Source organism: Spea bombifrons, chromosome 5 (assembly GCF_027358695.1).
Source record: "Spea bombifrons isolate aSpeBom1 chromosome 5, aSpeBom1.2.pri, whole genome shotgun sequence".
Lineage (NCBI taxonomy): Eukaryota > Metazoa > Chordata > Amphibia > Anura > Pelobatidae > Spea > Spea bombifrons.
In genome coordinates, this window is record NC_071091.1 from 2,987,385 (window position 1) to 3,008,524 (window position 21,140).

At 43.7% G+C, this 21,140-nt stretch overlaps 1 protein-coding gene across 1 annotated transcript in view; it reads right to left on the reverse strand.

Annotated features, from left to right (window-relative positions):
* OBSCN (obscurin, cytoskeletal calmodulin and titin-interacting RhoGEF) overlaps nt 1-19,848 on the reverse strand; it is a 118,228-nt gene extending 98,380 nt beyond the window's left edge. Inside the window, exons 1-5 of the mRNA XM_053468302.1 lie at nt 19,619-19,848; nt 6,279-7,419; nt 4,546-4,815; nt 3,285-3,545; nt 1,046-1,351 (exon numbers count right to left, since the gene is read on the reverse strand). Coding sequence (XP_053324277.1) covers nt 1,046-1,351; nt 3,285-3,545; nt 4,546-4,815; nt 6,279-7,410 — 1,969 coding nt within the window. The 5' untranslated portion in view covers nt 7,411-7,419; nt 19,619-19,848. The remainder of the gene's footprint in view (nt 1-1,045; nt 1,352-3,284; nt 3,546-4,545; nt 4,816-6,278; nt 7,420-19,618) is intronic.
* Nucleotides 19,849-21,140: the final 1,292 nt, after the last annotated feature.

A 21,140-nucleotide genomic window follows, 5' to 3' on the forward strand; every position in this document is an offset into this window, starting at 1 on the left:
CCCTGATCCTCTGTGCTCTGATACTATTTCTCAGATGTAACAGATCCTGACCTACCAACGTAAGATAAGGTCATATGCAATACGTAGGTTCAGCCACACTCGGCTTTTTGGTGGGGGGCGCCCTTACGAAAAAATTACTGCAGTTTTTCTGAAGTAATACTGCAGTTTTTTGGACATGAAAAAACTGCAATACTGCACTTTTACTGCAGTTTTACTGCATTTGTACTTCACTGTACTGCAGTTATTTTTGTACGGAAGTACAAATGCAATAAAGCTGCAGTATATTGAATTACAACTGCAATATAAAAAAAAAGTGCAGTAAATGTGCAGTAATACTGCAGTACAGTGAAGTACAAATGCAGTAAAAGTGCAGTATTGCAGTTTTTTCATGTCCAAAAAACTGCAGTATTACTTCAGAAAAACTGCAGTAATTTTTTGTAAGGGCGGTGGTTGAGCCTTTTGGCCTCCATCCTCTCTTGAAGGCTTCAAGAAGATCCGGCCCTCGGTTGACTTTGGTCTGAGATGGAAGGTAGGGGTGGAAGCCTCAGAAGAAGCAGATTGGGGACCCGTGGCCCCTAAACCGTTTACGTTGAGCACTAATGAAGATCCATCACTTAACTGTATACCGTGGGCATTTTGGGCGCTCATCCCACTCTACTCCTTTTTGTAAGTTATAAAGCAAGGATGTTACAAAGTCTAAGTTAAGTAAAAAATAAGCAGCAGCGGGAAATGCATGCTGGGAAAACGTTGTAAGGCGAGACATCAAAAACGTCAGAGATTTACAAATATTCATTTGTATTCCGCAAATAAAAACTCAAAAACTTGGATTCCGTGAATAAATAAAAAAACAATAAAAACACAAACCTCTCGTTCCAACATCGAATACTTTTCAAATACTAACAGTTTATTGGCGTTAATCAAACTATCAGCTCTTCAGACGACATTTAAAATAAACAAGTGAGATATTTTATTTTAATAAATTTTGGAAAAAAAATATCAAGATGAAATTAAAAATTGAACCCGACATAATTCCGATGAAACTTACCAAGGTGCAACGTCCCCGGGAACTCCAGATACGGGCTCTGACCGTAACTATTCACCGCGCTGACGCGGAAATGGAAACTTCCTTCGTCGGGGACGTGGCTGACGGTGAATTCTGAGACCGGGACGCTGGCCGATTCGTGGCACCTCACCCAACTCATGGCTCCCAGCTTCTTCCGTTCTACGATGTACCCGTCGATGGCCACCGGTCGTTCCATAGGGGGAGGGGACCAGGTTAATTTAACAGAGGTTTCCGTTTTATCGGTCACCACGGGGTTAATAGGGGCAGCGGATGGAGGTTTCCTTAAAGCTGCGAAGAAAAAAAAATAACAGAAATTTTGATTAGTATTTTATTTCTAAAATCACAATTTGATGAAAGTTAAAAAGCTTAGCGGTTCTTCTGTCCTTTTGCACAAATCTCTGAAAATGAAATCTAAACAGCCGGATTTTACAGGGTTGTAATGTAAGAGTAGTAGATAGGTGGAACAGCCCCCCAACAGAACATGAATAGGATAGGCATATGGCTCCTTAAGCCCCCAATGTATAAAGGGTTAAATCTCATGTCCCATATTCTTTTATATAAGTTTTAACAAAATTTACAATTTAAAGAAATATCAATCAATAATATTCAGGGTTACTAATGTTATTTTGTAAATATTACATTTGTCAAATATTAAATATAATTGAAAGTATTATTATTATATTTTATTATATTAATAAATTTAATTTAATTTATAAAAAATTTAATATGTTTTAAGATGTTATTATTTTGTACCGATGTGCATCTAAAATGTTAGCACAAATACAACGTGGGAATTTTCTTTTTTTCATTAGTTTTGAAAAAAATAGTGCATAGAGAACATTAAAAAGAAATTAATGTACAATATTTTTTCAGTCTCTATGCGAGTCACATGGTCGCTTCTGAGTTACATAAAAGCAGCCAAAAAAAAGATTTTTTCCAACTTTGAGATTTCTGATTACCGCTAATATGTGATAATTTGCCAAAAATAGGAAAAATGGCTGTATTAACTTTCACAGCGTGCGATTTGATACATTTTGCTAATAGGTAAAAGCAGATTTTTATTTTTAATGTTTTTGCTGTTTTTACAATATGTATAATGCACTCGGATTCATACAAATTCATACAATTTGAACATTCACACAAATCTTTGAAAATATGGAAGGAAGACCCAACGAAACAAATGAAAACAAGTTACAAGTATTCATAAGAAATTCATTCATATATTTCTGTTAGCAGCCCCTGCTCTGTGGAGGGAGACAGAGAAAGAGATAAAGAGGAAAAAAGAAAAAGGTTTTATTTCCAAAAGAAAAAAACTCTGATTTTCTCCTGATCTGAAAAGTTCAAGAAAGGAATTTCTTACTCAAAAAATATATATTTTGGATCAGTTTTTGCTGTTTATGCACAATTATAGTGTCTAACATGCCGGTTAGATTTTGGCCTCCACTCTAGGAGTCCTGCTTAGACAGGTGTTCGCTGCAGCTTCCATTCCGTCACAGCGTTCCATCCTATTAGCGTTCTGTTTTGTGAACGCCGAGTCCTAAGAGCTCGGAAAGGGCCCAGGATTTAATGTCATATGAGTAAGAGGAAAATGAATACTGATCCTTATCCAATTGTATGTCAAGCCTCTCTCAGGGACCTTCATTCATTCGCTTACCTCTGCCAAAAAATCTGCATAATAATCAGCTCAATCACTCTGTTCAGAGATCTATAGTCTGGGTGGTTTCTTTAACCAACGCGATTCCCAAAAATAAATTTGACATTAGAAATTCTACGGGCGTTTTGAGATATTTTTAATTAAAAATTTTGATTTTAATTTCATTTTGAATTTTAAACGTGAAAATTAATTTCCTTTCGGCAACATGGCCGCTCGTCTAATCCATTTCCTGTTTCCTGTTTTCATTTCACAGCACGATAAAGATGATATATAAGTAGCCGATGTAAATATTTTTTTCATAACGGACTTATGGTACTAATTGTACAAAAAAAAAAGTACAAATATTTAAAAAAAAAAAAAAAAAAAAACCTACATTTTCTGATCAGATATTTATGTTTCAAAAAAAGAAATCCAGACGTTCCAGCAGAGTTCACGCATGAGGTTTTTTTTTCGCGAAAAGTAGATTTTTAAAAAAATGCTAATTTGCAACAATATGAAATTTTAACTTATGTAATATTATAATTTATAAATTCTTATAATATTGTAATTTTAGGAAAATATACTTACCGGAGACGGTGAACTTGGTGGACGTTCTACATTCATCTGCAATGAAGGCGATCTCCCCGGAGTCGCTGATCTGGCACTCGCGTATGATCATGGAGTGCTGCTTGCCTGAGGACGTGATGGAAACGCGGCCCCCGGGGATAACTTCTTCTCCGTTGTGCATCCAACGGACTTTCTGACAATCGTTTTCCAACTCAACGCAGAAGATGGCTGTGTCTTTGACCGGAACCGCCATCCTCCTCGGGAGTTTCTTAATTATATTCCCTTCAAACAAAAAAAGTATATAAATCAAACAGGGCTTAAGAAAAAAAAACTATTAAATACATTTTTTTCTGGTCCCTGCTTCCCTAGAAAAGTGCTAAAAAGCTCCCAAAAACCACTAGTTTTAGGTTTTCTAACTGTTCTATTTATCAGAGCCATTAAAACTTTGCCACTCCTGTCTTTTTTACTATATATAATAGTGAAGGTTTTTTATTATATATCTTTTATACAATTTTTTTAGTTGATAATAAACAGTTGCATTGAAAGAAGGCCTGTAAGCCTTAATTGAGTAAATTATTAAAAAAAAAAAAAAAAAAAAAAAAAGAATTTACATACTTGTTCCTAAACTGGGAAAGTTTGATAATTTAACAAAATGCACCATGGGGAAAAAAGGGATTTTTTTTTTTTTGCATGATTTAGAATAATTTAGTTATTAAACTACCTATAGATAAAGGGGCTACTTTAACTTAGTAAAGGTAAATATGGGAAAATAATATAACAATCTCCTGTCCTGAAGTTCTCTAATGCCCCCCCCTCAGCCCTTACAAAGGCAGCCTTAACCAATCAGCAGCAGTCAGCAATTTAACAATGGGGAATATCGAACGTGCAGACAGGAAGTTAAGACGCCTCTTCCTATAGTATACCCTTTATATCGGGTCCTTAAAGCCCTCCTTATTCTGCTCTTTATAGGAGGCAGGAAGAGGGCAAGACCAATACGGGAAGGTAGGGGTAGCTGTGCATAGGTCGGGGCTAGCTCCAAATTGCCCCACAATGGCATGAGTGGGTGTAACTGGGGCAGGAAGTGGACATGACCAAGAGATCGAACACAACTGATTCATGCAGCCTTCTGGTGAGTCCTCTGCTGCGCACGTATGTTGGGTTTCTAATGTATACACGTTGCTCGTTTTATCTGTTTACACCATCATATAGGTTTTATTAGACGTGATATATAATGATATAAAATACAGGCTTTAAGACGGTGACCGATCCTCTGTACTCTCACCTTGGACGGATAATTCGGCGATGGTCCGGCTGCCTTCTTTCATCTCGCAGATGTAGACGGCGTCATCGTCGGCCGTGACGTTCTGTATCGTGAGCCTCCTGACGGTTCCTTCCTCCTCGATGCTGTATTTGGAACTCTGCTGAATTTTAGTTTCCTCCTTGAACCAGGCCGACTCGGTGATGGAAAGCGGGACCTCGCATTGGAAAGTGGCGGAGTCCTTCTCCCGCACCTCCAGGTCCGTCAACTTTTTCCTAAAGGGCACTCTGGGCTCTGGAGATAAAAGAGAGCAAAGGTGAGCTCTGCGTACTTCGTAAAGGTCTGTAACTTTTTACCTGGTTGTATGTTTTAGGTTTTTTTTCACTCTTGGATCTTAGATTTTGGAAAAATATCACCCAGATCCACTCCCTAATGGAAATTACACAAATCATTAAAAAGGTATATTTTTACCTCTCGGAAATCTATACAGCCAAAAAGCAAGGCTAGCCGCTTGTTCATGTTGGATGAGAAGGGGCAATAGGACCAGGAGTCTCCTATAGGAAGTTTTTTAGGATACTATAAACCCCTGGCATCTATTTTAGCATAACTTCAGAATGAGATACAATTAAAAAAAACATACAAAAAATTTGATTAATAAATGAAATAACAAAAAAATTAAATCACTTAAAACATTTATAAAATATGAAAGATGTGTCTGTAGTCCCTAAAATACAAATTTTAATAATGGCTCTTAAAGTCAATCATTAATCATTTAAAGTTTTTTTTATTAATTGTAAGTTTGGGGACGCCTGTCCTAAGTAACCTTTAATTTTAACAAATTTTGTCTAATTCATGCTTTCTTGCAATCTCCAAAAAGGAGGAGAAAACACTTAATATTTCTTGGTTTGTCTGTTTTGGCTGACTTACCCCTTACTCTCTTAACGTTGTGTGGCTGTGTATTGTGTAGCATGCGTAGTGTCGCTAAATTGTTGGGGATTAGAGAGAGAGAAGATTTTGCACCAAATGTAGTTTTCAAATGAAAAAAAAACTCACAATTTCGTCCAAATTGAAACTTCAGGGGGAAAAAAAAAATCTATTTTCCAAAAACGAATGTAACCCTTGACATGTCTAGTGTATTGTCAATCATTTGTCATGAACTTGGCGTTCTAACACTATCCATCTTCTGACCAATTAGATGGATGGATAGACAGACAGAAGGATAGATAGATGGAGCAATAGACAGATAGATAGACAGACAGATGGAGAAATAGATAGACGGATAGATAGATAGATAGATAGATAGATAGATAGATAGATAGATAGATAGATAGGTAAAAGGATAGAGACAAAGTGAGAGATAGGAAGAGATAGATCGTCCTTTAATGTATTCACACGAGCTGCAGAATAGTGATGGGAATGGGATTTTTGACTATTTAATTATTTTTGTTCTGTTATTACACATGGTTTAATATTTTACCAACTCTATCAGAGGATTTAAATATTTGTGTCTATATTTATAGATAAAAAACATGTTAGTCTGCTGTTACAATGTATCTCCCAATCCCGCTTCTGGATCCAAAAATAAAGGACATTAGTGAGACAAACAGGTGGCAGGCAGACAGATCCCCGACAAACAAACCATTAGGGCAGAAGACGTCCCCAGGTCCAACAAACATTTTTTGGTCATTAACGACCCCAAAATATTCTTGCAGGACCCCGTATTACATCAACAGACAGCCATTTTTGGAGTAATTTACCTTTCACTATGACGAGTACGGAGCTGTAGGTCTGTCCGGCGAGATTGGACGCCGTGCAGGTGTATAAGCCATTATCGATTTGTTTGCAGAAGAGGATTTTCAGTACGAAGTTCTCCTGCTCGTCCTCGTACACGACATGTCTCCGTCCTTCCGCGATCACCTCCCCGTCCTTTTTCCATACGATCTCCGGCTTGGGTTCGCCTGTAACATAGCAGCTCATTTTGGCATGCTTGCCTTCGGTGACGGTGCAGGTGCGCGTGAGAACCCCCACGGACCCGTCGCGGGTCGCTTTGGGGGTCAGGGAAGCTGCCCTTTCGTAGTCCAGAGACAAGCCGAAACCCAAACCGGAGTCGAGAGCGGAGTAGGACGTGACTTTTGAGTCGTACGACCCGAGGTAAGAGATGTCCGACTTCCGCATTTCCTCGCGTCGTTTCTGCAGGTGAGATAATAGCGAGGTGCTCTTCCCGTATCCCGTCTCTAGAGCACTCGTGCTGTTTGCGTTAAGATTGCTAAACGAGTCGATGAGCAGAGAAGCCGATGCCGTCGCTTGGCCCGCGGGACTCTCGGCTCGGCATATGTAAGTCCCGCTGTCTGAAAACCGGATACAGTGTATCCTCAAGGAGCTGGACTCTCCGTCAGCCTCCACGCGTATGCGGTTGGAATCGGAGCCTTTCCCGAGCTGTCGGCCATCTTTCTCCCAGTTTACGGATGGGGTTGGGTTGCCCAAGACTTTGCACTGAAAGGAGGCATCTTCCCCAAGGTTCACCCTGGCAGTGATCGGCTTCAGGATGAAATACGGACTGCATTCCGCCACCGTGCTCTCCTTGTCGTCGCCCACTTTGATTGTAACAGCCGCGAAGGCTTCGCCGATGTTGTTGATAGCCTTACAAATATATTGGCCGCTGTCTCCGAAGTTCAAGTCGTATATGGTGAGCCGATATAGGTTGTCGTCCGCCACCGTTTTGTACCGGCCTCCCGACTCGATGTGGAGCTTGTCCTTCTCCCAGGTGACGGTGGGCCTGGGGCTTCCGATTATTTGGCAGCTGAGCGTGGCGTCTTTCCCCACCGACAACATGAAGGCCTTCGGCCTCGTGAGGAACCGAGGGGCCCCACTAAACGAGCTGTAATCCATTTTGGAATTCTGAAACAAGAACCAAATGTGATTAGATGGGGTTTTTTTTTTTACCGTAACGTCTCATTAATTAAAAAAACAATTCAGTTTTTACTTTTTGTAAGATTTATCTGAATTTGGCGATAGTCACACCATTGACCGTTCGATGTGAGCAGGGCGGATGTAATCGTTACTGCTGTAGGTCAAAGGGCAACAAAAGAGGATCGTTAAAAACTTTTAAAGTGTTACGTTCTGCCCAGGCTGCGGAGCTGCATATCTGTCCTGCTTTAGTTTCTCTGCTTTGCTTTGATCCATTCCTGGATTTCCTTTTGCTTTGTTCTATTTTCCATTCCTTGCTTCTGCTCCGGCTCTTTGCTTCAGCTCTGCTTCCTTTATTAGGTGTGCCCCACCTGTGTTCTGTTTGTCTCAGTCTGCAGTCTTCAGTCTAAGGTATGTCTCAGTGCTGTGTTTGGTTTACATGTGTGGTTTGTTTTGTATCTTGTCAGCAGGGATTAGCGTTAGGACCCACCGTCATTGGAGTACTTTGGCGTAGTGGTGGGCTAAGCATACTATGGCCATATCATGTGACGAAATCTCCAATAGTTATCATATAGTCCTAGGCTAGTTTCTGTATTCATGTTTGTGTGTCTTTTATGTACCTTTGCCCTTCTTCCTTGAATCATCTGAGGATTCCGGTTCCTCTCTCCTCTCCCCATGTCCCAGTTAAGATTTCCTATCCTTGCTTAAAGGAAGAAGCGTCCGAGGGTTCCGGCTCCTCACTCCTTCCCCTGTGTTCCTTGCCTTCTTCCCTGTCCTTTGTTGTGCCCTGTACCATGTATGTCTTGTCAGGTTATGTTTATTCCTTGTCCGGTGCCTGTTTATCTTTACGCTACTCATGTCATGTTTCTAGCCACTTCTCATGTATATCCTATATCATGTTTCTTGCCTGGTCTCCCTTTCCTCTGCTGTGTTAAGTGTCTGCTACATTAACCCTTTGCTTAGTCTTCATTCTCCCAGCCTGCAGCATCCTGCTCGTGATCTATGTGCTATGCTTCATGCCTGCTCCAGGGTGCCTGCAGGATTCGCTTTGTTCTGGACTCCATCTGCTGCCATATCAGGGCGCTGGTGTTTGGCTGCACTTCCTAGGTGCTCAACGCCTGGGCGAGTGTGGTCACCCTGCAACCAGGCCCTGCCCCAGACTCCACTGCTGCATCGTGACTCCTGCAAACAACCATCGGGCGCGCTGGGACCTTCCAACCATCAGCTTGGACCCAGTCCGTGACACATGGCCGCAGGTCAACGGCCAGGAGTTCGCGGAGTGGAGTTTGCAGCGTCTGCCCTTCCAGTGGGCCTCCGTACCCGTCAGCCCTTCCAGTGGGCCTCCGTACCCGTCAGCCCTTCCAGTGGGCCTCCGTACCAGTCAGCCCTTCCAGTGGGCCTCCGTACCCGCTTGCCTGAGCCTGTTCCTGCCTGAGCCTGTGCCTGTTCCTGCCTGAGCCTGTGTCCGTTCCCGTACCCGTGCCTGAGCCTGTACGCATGCATGATCCACTACCTGAGCTTATGCCGGTACCCTTGCATGAACCAGTACATGTGCCTGGCCCGGTGGTACTCCGTTCTCGTCCGCCCTGAAGAGGGCTTCTAGTCGTGTGCCCCGCAAGAGGGCTTCTAGTCGTGTGCCCCGCAAGAGGGCTTCTAGTCGTGTGCCCCGCAAGAGGGCTTCTAGTCGTGTGCCCCGCAAGAGGGCTTCTCCTTGTTCCAGTACCTGCCTTGTTCCAGTACCTGCCTTGTTCCAGTACCTGCCTTGTTCCAGTACCTGCCTTGTTCCAGAACCTGCCTTGTTCCAGAACCTGCCTTGTTCCAGAACCTGCCTTGTTCCAGAACCTGCCTTGTTCCAGAACCTGCCTTGTTCCAGAACCTGCCTTGTTCCAGAACCTGCCTTGTTCCAGAACCTGCCTTGTTCCAGAACCTGCCTTGTTCCAGAACCTGCCTTGTTCCAGAACCTGCCTTGTTCCAGAACCTGCCTTGTTCCTGAGTTGCGGCCAGCGCCCCAGTAAGTGGACTCCTAAGTCGAGTACCCTGTAAGTGGGCAACCCGCCGTGTACCCTGAAAGAGGGTTTCCTGAGTTGCGGCCAGCGCCCCAGTAAGTGGACTCCTAAGTAGAGTACCCTGTAAGTGGGCAACCTGCCGTGTACCCTGAAAGAGGGTTTCCTGAGTTGCGGCCAGCGCCCCAGTAAGTGGACTCCTAAGTCGAGTACCCTGTAAGTGGGCAACCTGCCGTGTACCCTGAAAGAGGGTTTCCTGAGTTGCGGTCAGCGCCCCACTGTGGACTCCCAGGAAGAGTGCCTGCATCCGGGCTACCCTGGTCGAGTACCCTGCAAGTGGGCAACCTGCCGTGTGCCCTGCAAGTGGGCAACCTGTTGTCTGAACCTGAACCTGTGCCTGTACCTGTGCCTGTACCTGAACCTGTGCCTGAACCTGTGCCTGAACCCGTACCCATGCCTGAACTTGTGCCTTTCGTGTCTGCCCAGCAAGTGGGCTACCTGTCATGTCTGCCCAGCAAGTGGGCTACCTGTCATGTCTGCCCAGCAAGTGGGCTACCTGTCATGTCTGCCCAGCAAGTGGGCTACCTGTCATGTCTGCCCAGCAAGTGGGCTACCTGTTGCCTGTGCCTGAACCCGTGCCTGTGCCTGAACCCGTGCCTGTGCCTGAACCCGTGCCTGTGCCTGAACCTGTGCCTGAACCCGTACCCATGCCTGAACTCGTGCCTTTCGTGTCTGCCCAGCAAGTGGGCTACCTGTCATGTCTGCCCAGCAAGTGGGCTATCTGTCATGTCTGCCCAGCAAGTGGGTTACCTGCCGTGTCTGCCTTGTCAAGTGGCTTATCTACCTTGCCTTCGTCTGGACCTAAAAGTCAGCTAGAGACAACTTCCTCATTCCTGTACAGACATTCTGATTCCTGTTTTGGAGGAGATTGGTCTACTAGCGGCAGTGCTGGTCATCGAAGGACTCCTACGTTTTTCAGACTCCGTATGCTGGTTCCTGGGTTGCCTTGTGTCTTCAGTCTTCCGTTAGAGAGCTGGGCTTCCTTCTGTTGATGTTTCTGTTCGCGTCCAGAGGCCGCTCTTTCGGAGGGGGATTGTGTTACGTTCTGCCCAGGCTGCGGAGCTGCATATCTGTCCTGCTTTAGTTTCTCTGCTTTGCTTTGATCCATTCCTGGATTTCCTTTTGCTTTGTTCTATTTTCCATTCCTTGCTTCTGCTCCGGCTCTTTGCTTCAGCTCTGCTTCCTTTATTAGGTGTGCCCCACCTGTGTTCTGTTTGTCTCAGTCTGCAGTCTTCAGTCTAAGGTATGTCTCAGTGCTGTGTTTGGTTTACATGTGTGGTTTGTTTTGTATCTTGTCAGCAGGGATTAGCGTTAGGACCCACCGTCATTGGAGTACTTTGGCGTAGTGGTGGGCTAAGCATACTATGGCCATATCATGTGACGAAATCTCCAATAGTTATCATATAGTCCTAGGCTAGTTTCTGTATTCATGTTTGTGTGTCTTTTATGTACCTTTGCCCTTCTTCCTTGAATCATCTGAGGATTCCGGTTCCTCTCTCCTCTCCCCATGTCCCAGTTAAGATTTCCTATCCTTGCTTAAAGGAAGAAGCGTCCGAGGGTTCCGGCTCCTCACTCCTTCCCCTGTGTTCCTTGCCTTCTTCCCTGTCCTTTGTTGTGCCCTGTACCATGTATGTCTTGTCAGGTTATGTTTATTCCTTGTCCGGTGCCTGTTTATCTTTACGCTACTCATGTCATGTTTCTAGCCACTTCTCATGTATATCCTATATCATGTTTCTTGCCTGGTCTCCCTTTCCTCTGCTGTGTTAAGTGTCTGCTACATTAACCCTTTGCTTAGTCTTCATTCTCCCAGCCTGCAGCATCCTGCTCGTGATCTATGTGCTATGCTTCATGCCTGCTCCAGGGTGCCTGCAGGATTCGCTTTGTTCTGGACTCCATCTGCTGCCATATCAGGGCGCTGGTGTTTGGCTGCACTTCCTAGGTGCTCAACGCCTGGGCGAGTGTGGTCACCCTGCAACCAGGCCCTGCCCCAGACTCCACTGCTGCATCGTGACTCCTGCAAACTACATCGGGCGCGCTGGGTCCTTCCAGTCACCAGCTTGGACCCAGTCCGTGACATAAAGTAGACGCAGGGTTTACATTACAGTCTTTATTACTATTTGCATAGCTTCCAACTGTCTCGATTTCTACCTCGTCCAAGACGGCCGAGAAGCACCGGGTGGTTGGCTCGTCCGGGCAGCCCATTGTCGGACTGGTGAATCGCGGGTTGTTTTTGGAAGCTACCCACATGCATAGAAACCTAAATTTAGGATTGTTTTGAGTGAAACATTCTACGGAAGCCATAACTTCTCTGACCCTCAAGGTTAAACGTAACAGTTGTCGGGGTCCGGCGCTGGCCAAGCAGCCCGCTGCTCCTCACCGCAGTCGGTGGATTAACATGAAACGGTCTTTAACGCGCTGACATCGATAACATCTCCTGAAAGTCCACGCATACCGAGTACCCATCAGACAAGACGGTCCTGGTGAGGCTGAAACTTCTGCCTTTATTATCACATCACTATGAGAAACTGACATTTGGAATTCTAATACGTGCACAATGAGACGATGATGGTGGCGATGATGATGATGAAAAGAGACAGAGGCAGTACAGGCACAGAAAAAGAGAGAGCCGTACAACATATATAACAGATAACGAGATACATGTTAGGAGCCAAACACGCCGCCGCTTACAGAAGACCGCATCAGAATTCCGCTGTCAGCAGCAGCTTTAATGCCAAAAAATTGTGATGTCATTAAAAAAGTACACTTAGCAACCAACAGTCCTGAATTCGTCAGGACAGTCCCAAAAATTGAGCTTAACCTGGCGGTTGGCCGTTCTAGCAAGTATTGAAAATTTTAGGGAATGCCGCCCAGCGGTATCTTCTCTCCTGGGCTGACCAGGCGTGGGGCCCTCTACTGCGCAGACACCTATACTCGCCACCAACCACCTGGTTTGTGAAACTCCTTGTGCGCATGGGCAGATAGCACTCCCATTGGCTGCAGAGGGAACACTCTCCTGCCACTGATTGGCTGCTTCAAGTGGCTAACCGTGGCACGGAAAACGAGACTAAAGTGGGGCAGCGCAGTGTAGCTCTGGAGCTGCAGCTTCTCCTAAAGGTAAGTATTTTTATTTATTTTCATACAGGTTAAATATCTATATTAATCCAAATTAATGCATATTAAACAATGTTTTTGTTATTATTAATAATAATATGCATTCTTCTTTGGGGGGGGTGCATAGGATACCGGAGGGGCCCCGTTGAGGCTCTTTGCTTTCATTCACAAGTAAAAAAAAAAGAGGTATCTAATGGGATCTCTGGAGACATAAATACAGAGGCAATAAAATGAATATTATTATCAGGAGACGTTGTGTTAAAGATAGCATTAAAAAATCCCTAAAATAAAATGGCTGCCGAATAAAATGGCTTCCACGTCCGGCTGCCTCTCCACAAACATGTCCAGCCCCGCATTAACCTACAGGAAACATAAACGCTAACGTCATCGCGTCAGCCGCTGAGTTTACTCCAAAGTCATCCCGGCCGTCGCTCGTTTGCTTTTGACTCTCAGCTCAGAAAGGAAACTCGGCGCAAATCCTGTCACCGAAATAACTTCCTTAATCTCCTCGATTCACAGGCCGCACATTCTGCCCTCTAACTATTACTGACACCCCCTCACACGCACACTGTAACATACTTATACACACACGCACACTGTAACATACCTACACATACATACTCACACACACTGTAACATATTTATACACACACAGTAACATACCTACACATACATACTCACACACACTGTAACATACTTATACACACACGCACACTGTAACATACCTACACATACATACTCACACACACTGTAACATACTTATACACACACGCACACTGTAACATATTTATACACACACACTGTAACATACCTATACTTGTACACACACACACACACTGTAACATACTTATACTTGTACACACACACACACACACACACACAATGGCAGGAGGGCCCTATTACAGACAAGAAACGCCAAACACCAGCAGAATAAAAGCAAAGTGTGGTTTATTTCAGCTCTCTGTAAGGTCCAGCGTTGCGCTTTGCAGTATAAATAAACAAAACAAATCCTACTCCATCTCGGAGACTAAATAAACCTATCATATAACCTCACTAACCGACCGGCCGGCTACTCCAGCCCAGTCATCAAGTAATAGCAGCAGCAGCAGCAGTAATAGCAGCAGCAGTAATAGCAGCAGCAGTAATAGCAGCAGCAGTAATAGCAGCAGCAGTAATAGCAGCAGCAGCAGCAGTAATAGCAGCAGCAGCAGCAGTAATAGCAGCAGCAGTAATAGCAGCAGCAGCAGCAGCAGTAATAGCAGCAGCAGCAGCAGCAGCAGCAGCAGCAGCAGCAGCAGCAGCAGCAGCAGCAGCAGCAGCAGCAGCAGCAGCAGCAGCAGCAGCAGCAGCAGCAGCAGCAGCAGCAGCAGCAGCAGCAGCCCGTTTATTTGGACCGTTACCTTTTATATAAAGTCTGAGGGCCTCCAGCTTGGCTGCCTCTCTCCCTGTTACAGACAACAAACACCTCTAACGGCCGCCCTTTAAACACCTGAGTGCAGGTAAATTGGTTCCACCTGCTGACCTCCAGCAATTAACCCCCTCATGCTGGGAATAATGAGCGTTCCAACCTGCTACTGATATACACAGACTGCGTTACCTTGCCACAATACTTTCACAATACACACATACACAACAGACTTACACACACACACACTCTCACACCATAACATACTTATACACACATACTCACACACTGTAACACTTACACGCACACACATACTCACACACTGTAACATACATACTTACACACACATACTCACACACTGTAACACACACTAAATATCAGGAAATGTTCGTTTGCTCATTAAAGTAAAATCAGAAAATGTAACTTCCATGGGGCAACAGGAGCTACCCCGGGCACTTCAAGGTGTGGGGGGCTCTTGGGAAATGCTCCTTTACCCCTTTTTGTGACTCTTTTTTTAAGGGACAGTTTAATGTCTCAAAGAGCCTCCCTGATAAAGCGTGGGTATTACTTTCATTACTCATTACTTTCATTACTTTCATTACTCTCTGAGTACTAAGATTTTAAAAAAAAGACAAGAAGCTGCAGCTTCAGAGCTTCTGCCAGCTTACAGCAGCCAATCACTGGCAGGAGAAATCAACGTCAGCGCTTTCTGTGCATGTGCACAAGGCGGGAGTCTCATTCTATACCCCAGAAAACACAGGGAAGTCTCTGCGCATGCACATTACTGGGCAAGGGATGTTTTTGGCCAATGCAGCTGCACAGACGAAATACACGGGGAGGAAACATCAACGTTAAGGTGAAAGAGCTATTGTATATATATATTAAAGTGCAAAGGATGGCTGTAGTGTCCCTTTAATAAATGCTTGTAAGCCCCATACGTCCACAACATATATAATATATTATTTATTAATTATTATATCTAAGAATAATTATTACTATTATTATTACATAATTATAAGTTACATAATTACGTAGGCTGAAAAACGACCTGCGTCCATCATGATCTGCCTTTCCCATATCTGTTAATTGCTGTTGATCCAAAAGAAGGAAAAACGAAAAAAATCCACTTTGTAGCTCCTTCAAATTTTGCAACAAACTAGGGTAAAAGGAGCTATGGTATATATTATATATGTATATTATTATTATCATATAATATATATATATTTTATTACAATTGAACAATTTGAATATTCCCCCAATTTATTTCTCTTTTTTCCTAAAGGAGGAAAAAAAAGCAAATATAGACGGCATAACTGGGCAGGAAAGTAACTATATTATTATTATTATTATAAATATATTATTATTTATTATTATTCTTGTTATTATTACATTATTAATATTTTTAGAATATTATATAAGACGAGTTTTCCGCTTCACTCTTGGAGAATTCTGGGAGCGCCTTTCACGCGTCCAGAATAAATGATAAATAAATAGTCGGCCGGCGTCACTCCAGTGGAATCCGTTAGCAGCCGGGATCGCTCTGCCAGTTCTTGCCGTCCATCTGCCGTCCGTCAAGCTGATAAACAGCTGAAGCGCTGAGTGCTGCTCTTCCCGACAAGGGGCAATCGGTACGGATCCACCGCCCAGCTGCCCCCTGACAGGACATTACTGCAGACTCATACTTTCTATACAGAAATCATAGAAACAGAATCCGCCGGCAGATCGGCCCCATTCGGCCCCCGTCTAGTCGCCCGTTTCTCCTGCTGTAAAGACTCAAACCTTAATCAGCCGTCGGTCTCGTCTTAGATTCAGGAGCCGTATGTCTATCCCATGCGTGCTTAATCCCCTCACTGTATTACCCTCTACCACTTCTGCTGGGAGGCTGTTCCACTTATCTACCACCCTGTAAGTGCTTTCTTGCTGCTACACTATATTATAAATGTCTGCCTCAACCTAAGACATTTACGATAATATCTTTAGATAGGGAAATGTACAGCAACAAATCCCGCCGCGCATGCACAGTCTAATAAAGCGAGAGTAAATCTTCCTGCTTGGGCTGTCTAATAGACCGTAAGTTACCAAGAGTCGAGCGCTAGCATTAAAGTTCATTTTCTCTCCTCTACTGAAGCAGCGCTATGGAATCTGCTGGCGCTATCTAAATATATAATACTGACTGCAGGATTCCAGCGCACCGAAGGCTCATGGGAAATTACAGGGAATTTCCATTTAACACCCTGGCTGTGCCTTCGCTGGAGGCCGATGTGACCTCGGAAAAATGAATCTGTTTTGTGCGGAACCCCCCCAAAAATTAAAAGTTTCAAACCGAACAATTGAATATTGATTTATTTCTCTCTAAAAGGGGGGTAACCATAAAAAAGGAAACATAGACGGCATAACTGGGCAGGAAGGGGTTAATGTGCTAAACAGTAAGTTTTCATAAATCCTCTTAAAAAAAAACAACCCCGCCAAACAAATCCTGAAATTAGAATTTTGTTTTTTAAGCGGACTAAGCAAAAAGTAACTTTTTAGCACATTAACCCTTTCCTGCCCAGCCACGCTATCTGTAGTTTTAAACCTTGAAGATACGGCTCCCGATAACAAAATGGGCATTTTTTTCCAAAGTCTCTCTGTCTAAAAGGAGGGGGTCAGAGGCTGAGATGGAATGTAAGGACGTTTTACTTTACTGAGGGGGTGGTAGATAAGTGGATCAGCCTCCCAGCAGGAGTGGTAGAGGGTGATACAGTGAGGGTATTAAACATGCATGGGATAGACATACGGCTCCTGAATCTAAGACGAGACCAACTGTGTCAAAATTTGAATAATCGGTTGCAATATTGTAACAGGTTCATTTAAAGGGGAAGCGCACCCCTCCCCCGATCATGTCCGCTGCGAGGAGGTTACTAGACGTCCCCCTAAACGGGAAGCCTTTTCCTAGAAAATTCATCTTAAAGGGTCATTTTTTGATAACCCTTCAGTAAGCGTTTCCCGTCTGCGAATAAACGGCACGTCGGGGTCTTCGGCGTGAAACCAATTTATTGGATAACTTTGCAATCGGTTTCTTTTCGAGGCTCCTCGGCTGTAAGGGGTTAAACCCGCAGGGGCATCAGGGCAAAAAGAAACACTTTTCTCAGCAGGGAAAATGCTCCGCGAACCCCAGAGGAGGGGGCCGCTTTGTCGGCTGCCGGAAGCCGCGGGGTTAACACATCGCTCCTGTGTTGATCTGCCGGTCCTAAAATAGACCCAGCTGTCGGGGCCCGTCTCTGCCGATGGCCATTTGTAGAAGTGCGACACTTACATCACCAAACCTACAGCAGAGCTAACAGGGGCAGTGGACGCATTCCTTCACTGCCCAAGAGCAGCCGGGACATGGCAACCCAGAACCCGCCACCAGATCGGAAGTTTTACTTTACTGGGTGGGTGGTAGATAAGTGGAACAGCCTCCCAGCGGAGGTGGTAGAGGGTAATACAGTGAGGGTATTAAACATGCATGGGATAGACATACGGCTCCTGAATCTAAGACGAGACCAACGACTGATTAAGGTTTGAGTCGTTACAGCGGGAGAAACGGATATATCATGAAGATCGGCTCTTTTAGGGCCTCGGGTTTCATAAGTCGGACACAACAAAGATTGAATATAATTACCCCAGCCCTTTAACCCTTAAAGCGTGAAACGCGTTGCCCGGCACACAATGAGCCGTACTGTATAAATACTCTGACAACCAAAGCAGATACCTGCAAACATTCGGCAGCTGCCAAGAGCCTGCTAGATTGTCAGCTCCTTTGAACAGGGCCCAAATTGTTACGTGATGCGCTACTTGTTACGTCCCATTAACTCTTTGTACAGCACTGTGGAATATGACGGCGCTATATAAATCAATTAATAATAAGTGGGCCATCGGTTCTCTCTCCTCTGTCCCGGTCCAGCATTATCACAACGCCCGCTTTAGTGAATAAGCCCCTCAGTCTTACGATACCAGTATAACAATTACTAGATTGTAAGCTTCTGGGCCAAGCCCTCTTTCCCTAATGTATCGGATCGCCTTAGTCTGTCGGTTTTAGTTCTGTCAGACCCTTTGAATATATGGATTGTAAGAAGCGCTGCGGGGACTGTTGGCGCCATATAAATAAAAGATAATAATAATAAATATAATAATAATAATAATAATAAATATAATAATAAATATAATAATAATAATAATAAATATAATAATAATAATAAATATAATAATAATAATAATAATCAATATAATAATAAATATAATAAATAATAATAATAAATATAATAATAATAATAAATATAATAATAAATATAATAATACTAATACTAATAAATATAATAAATAATAATAGATATAATAATAATAACGATAATAATAATAAATATAATAATAATAATAATAATAATAATAGATATAATAATAACAATAATAATAAATGCTATAATTCACTGAAACAAGTAGCCCATTTATTTTAAAACTAAAAATGCTGCCACCAGCTGAGGAATGATAAAGCGAACACCGTCCATCATACATCCACGGGGCGCGGGGGTTTAGGCTTCATTTTTCTCCGTAAATCAGGCTTCTGATTATTTATATTTATTAAATATACATTAAATGACATCACTATACAAATAAACCCCAGAGACACGGAAATTAACAGCACGTTTATAAAAAACACTAAAATTATCTAAGACTCAAAATGAGGCCACTAATATCATCACATATAGGAGCAGAGACCCTGCGGGCGGATCGGCCCCATTCGGCCCCCGTCTAGCAGCCCGTTTCTACTGCTGTAAAGACTCAAACCTTAATCAGTCGTTGGTCTCGTCTTAGATTCAGGAGCCGTATGTCTATCCCATGCATGTTTAATACCCTCACTGTATTACCCTCTACCACCTCTGCTGGGAGGATGCTCCACTTATCTACCACCCTCTCAGTAAAGTAAAATTTCCTACCATTCCATCCCAGCCTCTGACGCTCTAGTTTTATAACCTCTTGTATCTGTGAAACCAGTAAAGGAATCCTCAGGAGTTCGTTAGTCTTTGTAACATTTTCTCCCTTAATCACTTTATCATTTTCCTTGTTGTAACTTTTCTCCTCCTTTGAAATAAATTCCCTCCGGTCCTTTATTAAATCTCTTTATGTATTTAAATGTCTCTCTCACCCCTCTCTCTTCTCTCCCATCCCCTTTCTCTCTCTTCTCTCCCCGTCTCTTCTCTCCCATCCCCTCTCTTTCTCTCTCCTCTCCCCGTCTCTTCTCTCCCATCCCCTCTCTCTGTCTTTTCTCCCCGTCTCTTCTCTCCTATCCCATTTCTCTCTCTTTTCTCCCCATCTCTTCTCTCCCATCCCCTCTTTCTCTCTCCTCTCCCCGTCTTCCTCTCCCATCCCCTCTCTTTCTCTCTCTCCTCTCCCCGTCTTCCTCTCCTATCCCCTCTCTCTCTCTTCTCTCCCCCATGCCGGACATATTGAGGTCCTCAGAAAACAGACGTTAATTAGACATCAGTTGAGATATCCGCCATCAAAAACCACGACTATATGGACCAGCGACGGACATAAACCCAACCTCCTGTCTCAGGGTCCCGGGAAGCCCCCCTCTTTCGATCCTCTGTACCTCTTTCTTGAGTTCTTGGGCACTTTTCAGCGTTCAGAGTTTGGATCCACCGGGAAACTCTCGGCCGCTCATCTGGGGACCACTGTGCGCCTTGGTCGGGGGGTCCTTAGAAAACTCTGCAGACTCCGGGCTTTGTACAATCCCTCTCGGCTTAATCCAATTGGGGTGAAAAAAGAAAAAAAAAAAGGGATGGAAAAAAATGAAATCAAATAAAAATTGGAATCAGATTTGGGTTTGGACTGATCCCCTCCTCCTGTTGTCTCCTCGACCAGAAGAAGAAAGTCAGATGAAGGAGATGCGTGTCGGAGCCCTGCTGACGGGCGGGGGGTGTCGGAGCCCTGCTGACGGGTGGGGGGGTCTGAGCCCTGCTGACGGGTGGGGGGTGTCGGAGCCCTGCTGACGGGTGGGGGGTGTCGGAGCCCTGCTGACGGGCGGGGGGTGTCTGGTGTCTTCCAGGGCTTTTGCTCCAAGTTTAAAATAGCCTGGGCGTCACTTACTGGGGAGATAGCATTACATTAGATAAAGGGTTAGGGGGGTAAGGGAAGGCGGTGGTGGTAGTGGGGAGGGGGGGGATGAGGTCAAATCACTGGGGGCAAATCGCACGGGGCAAGAAGTGGACAGTAGGCAGTGACTTATGGGTCAGATCTTGGTCATTCCTCGTTTATTCATTCAGGGCTCGGGGCTTCGAGAAGGAACTGACCATAAGGAGCAAAGAAAACAGGTGGTCGGCACGAGCCGGGGTCTGCATGCTTAACCCTTTAAGAGCCGGAGTGCGAGGGTCCTGGGGGGCTATTCCCTTTAGGTGGTCATCAAATTCTATCTGCTGAAGCTTTAATTTTATTTATTTTCTCCAATACATTTTTATTCAATTTTGATGCATTACAGACATCCTCTTTGTACAGCGCTACGGAATAAGATGGCGCTATATAAAACAATAAATAATCGCATTTATGGGGACGTTTATCTTTTTTTGTTTACATTTTGGAAAATACATTAAATAGGATAATAAAGTGGTTTATAGATAAAAAATAAATACATTCCTAAAAACTTTAAAAGTACGTTTTATGTAAAAAAACATAGAGCAAGAAAGAACAATGAATATGGACCCGGAATTAAACAATCATAAATATATTCAAGTGATTTCAATTCAAAAAAAGTATAAAACTAAATAAAATAGCATAAAAAATAAAAAAAAGATATAAAGTCTCTGGTTTTTAACATAAAGTTCGATAAGGCTTAAAAGTGACATTTTAACTTTTTTCCCCTCGTTTTATAAAGATATATATCCTCACATAGTTTAAAAACTTTTTTTTACTGATATTTTAAACCACCTTTTATATATATTTTTTTGTAACACTTTTCTATGGCAACGACCTATCAGGGCAAAGTGTTCTGTGTCATGTGACAGTTATGCGTTCCCTAACAAATTATGAATGAGCCCTCGACGGGTTAAAAATAAGCCTTTCGTTATGCTATGCTGGGGGCAAACATGCAGCACGCCAGAGGCCATTGGACTACAATT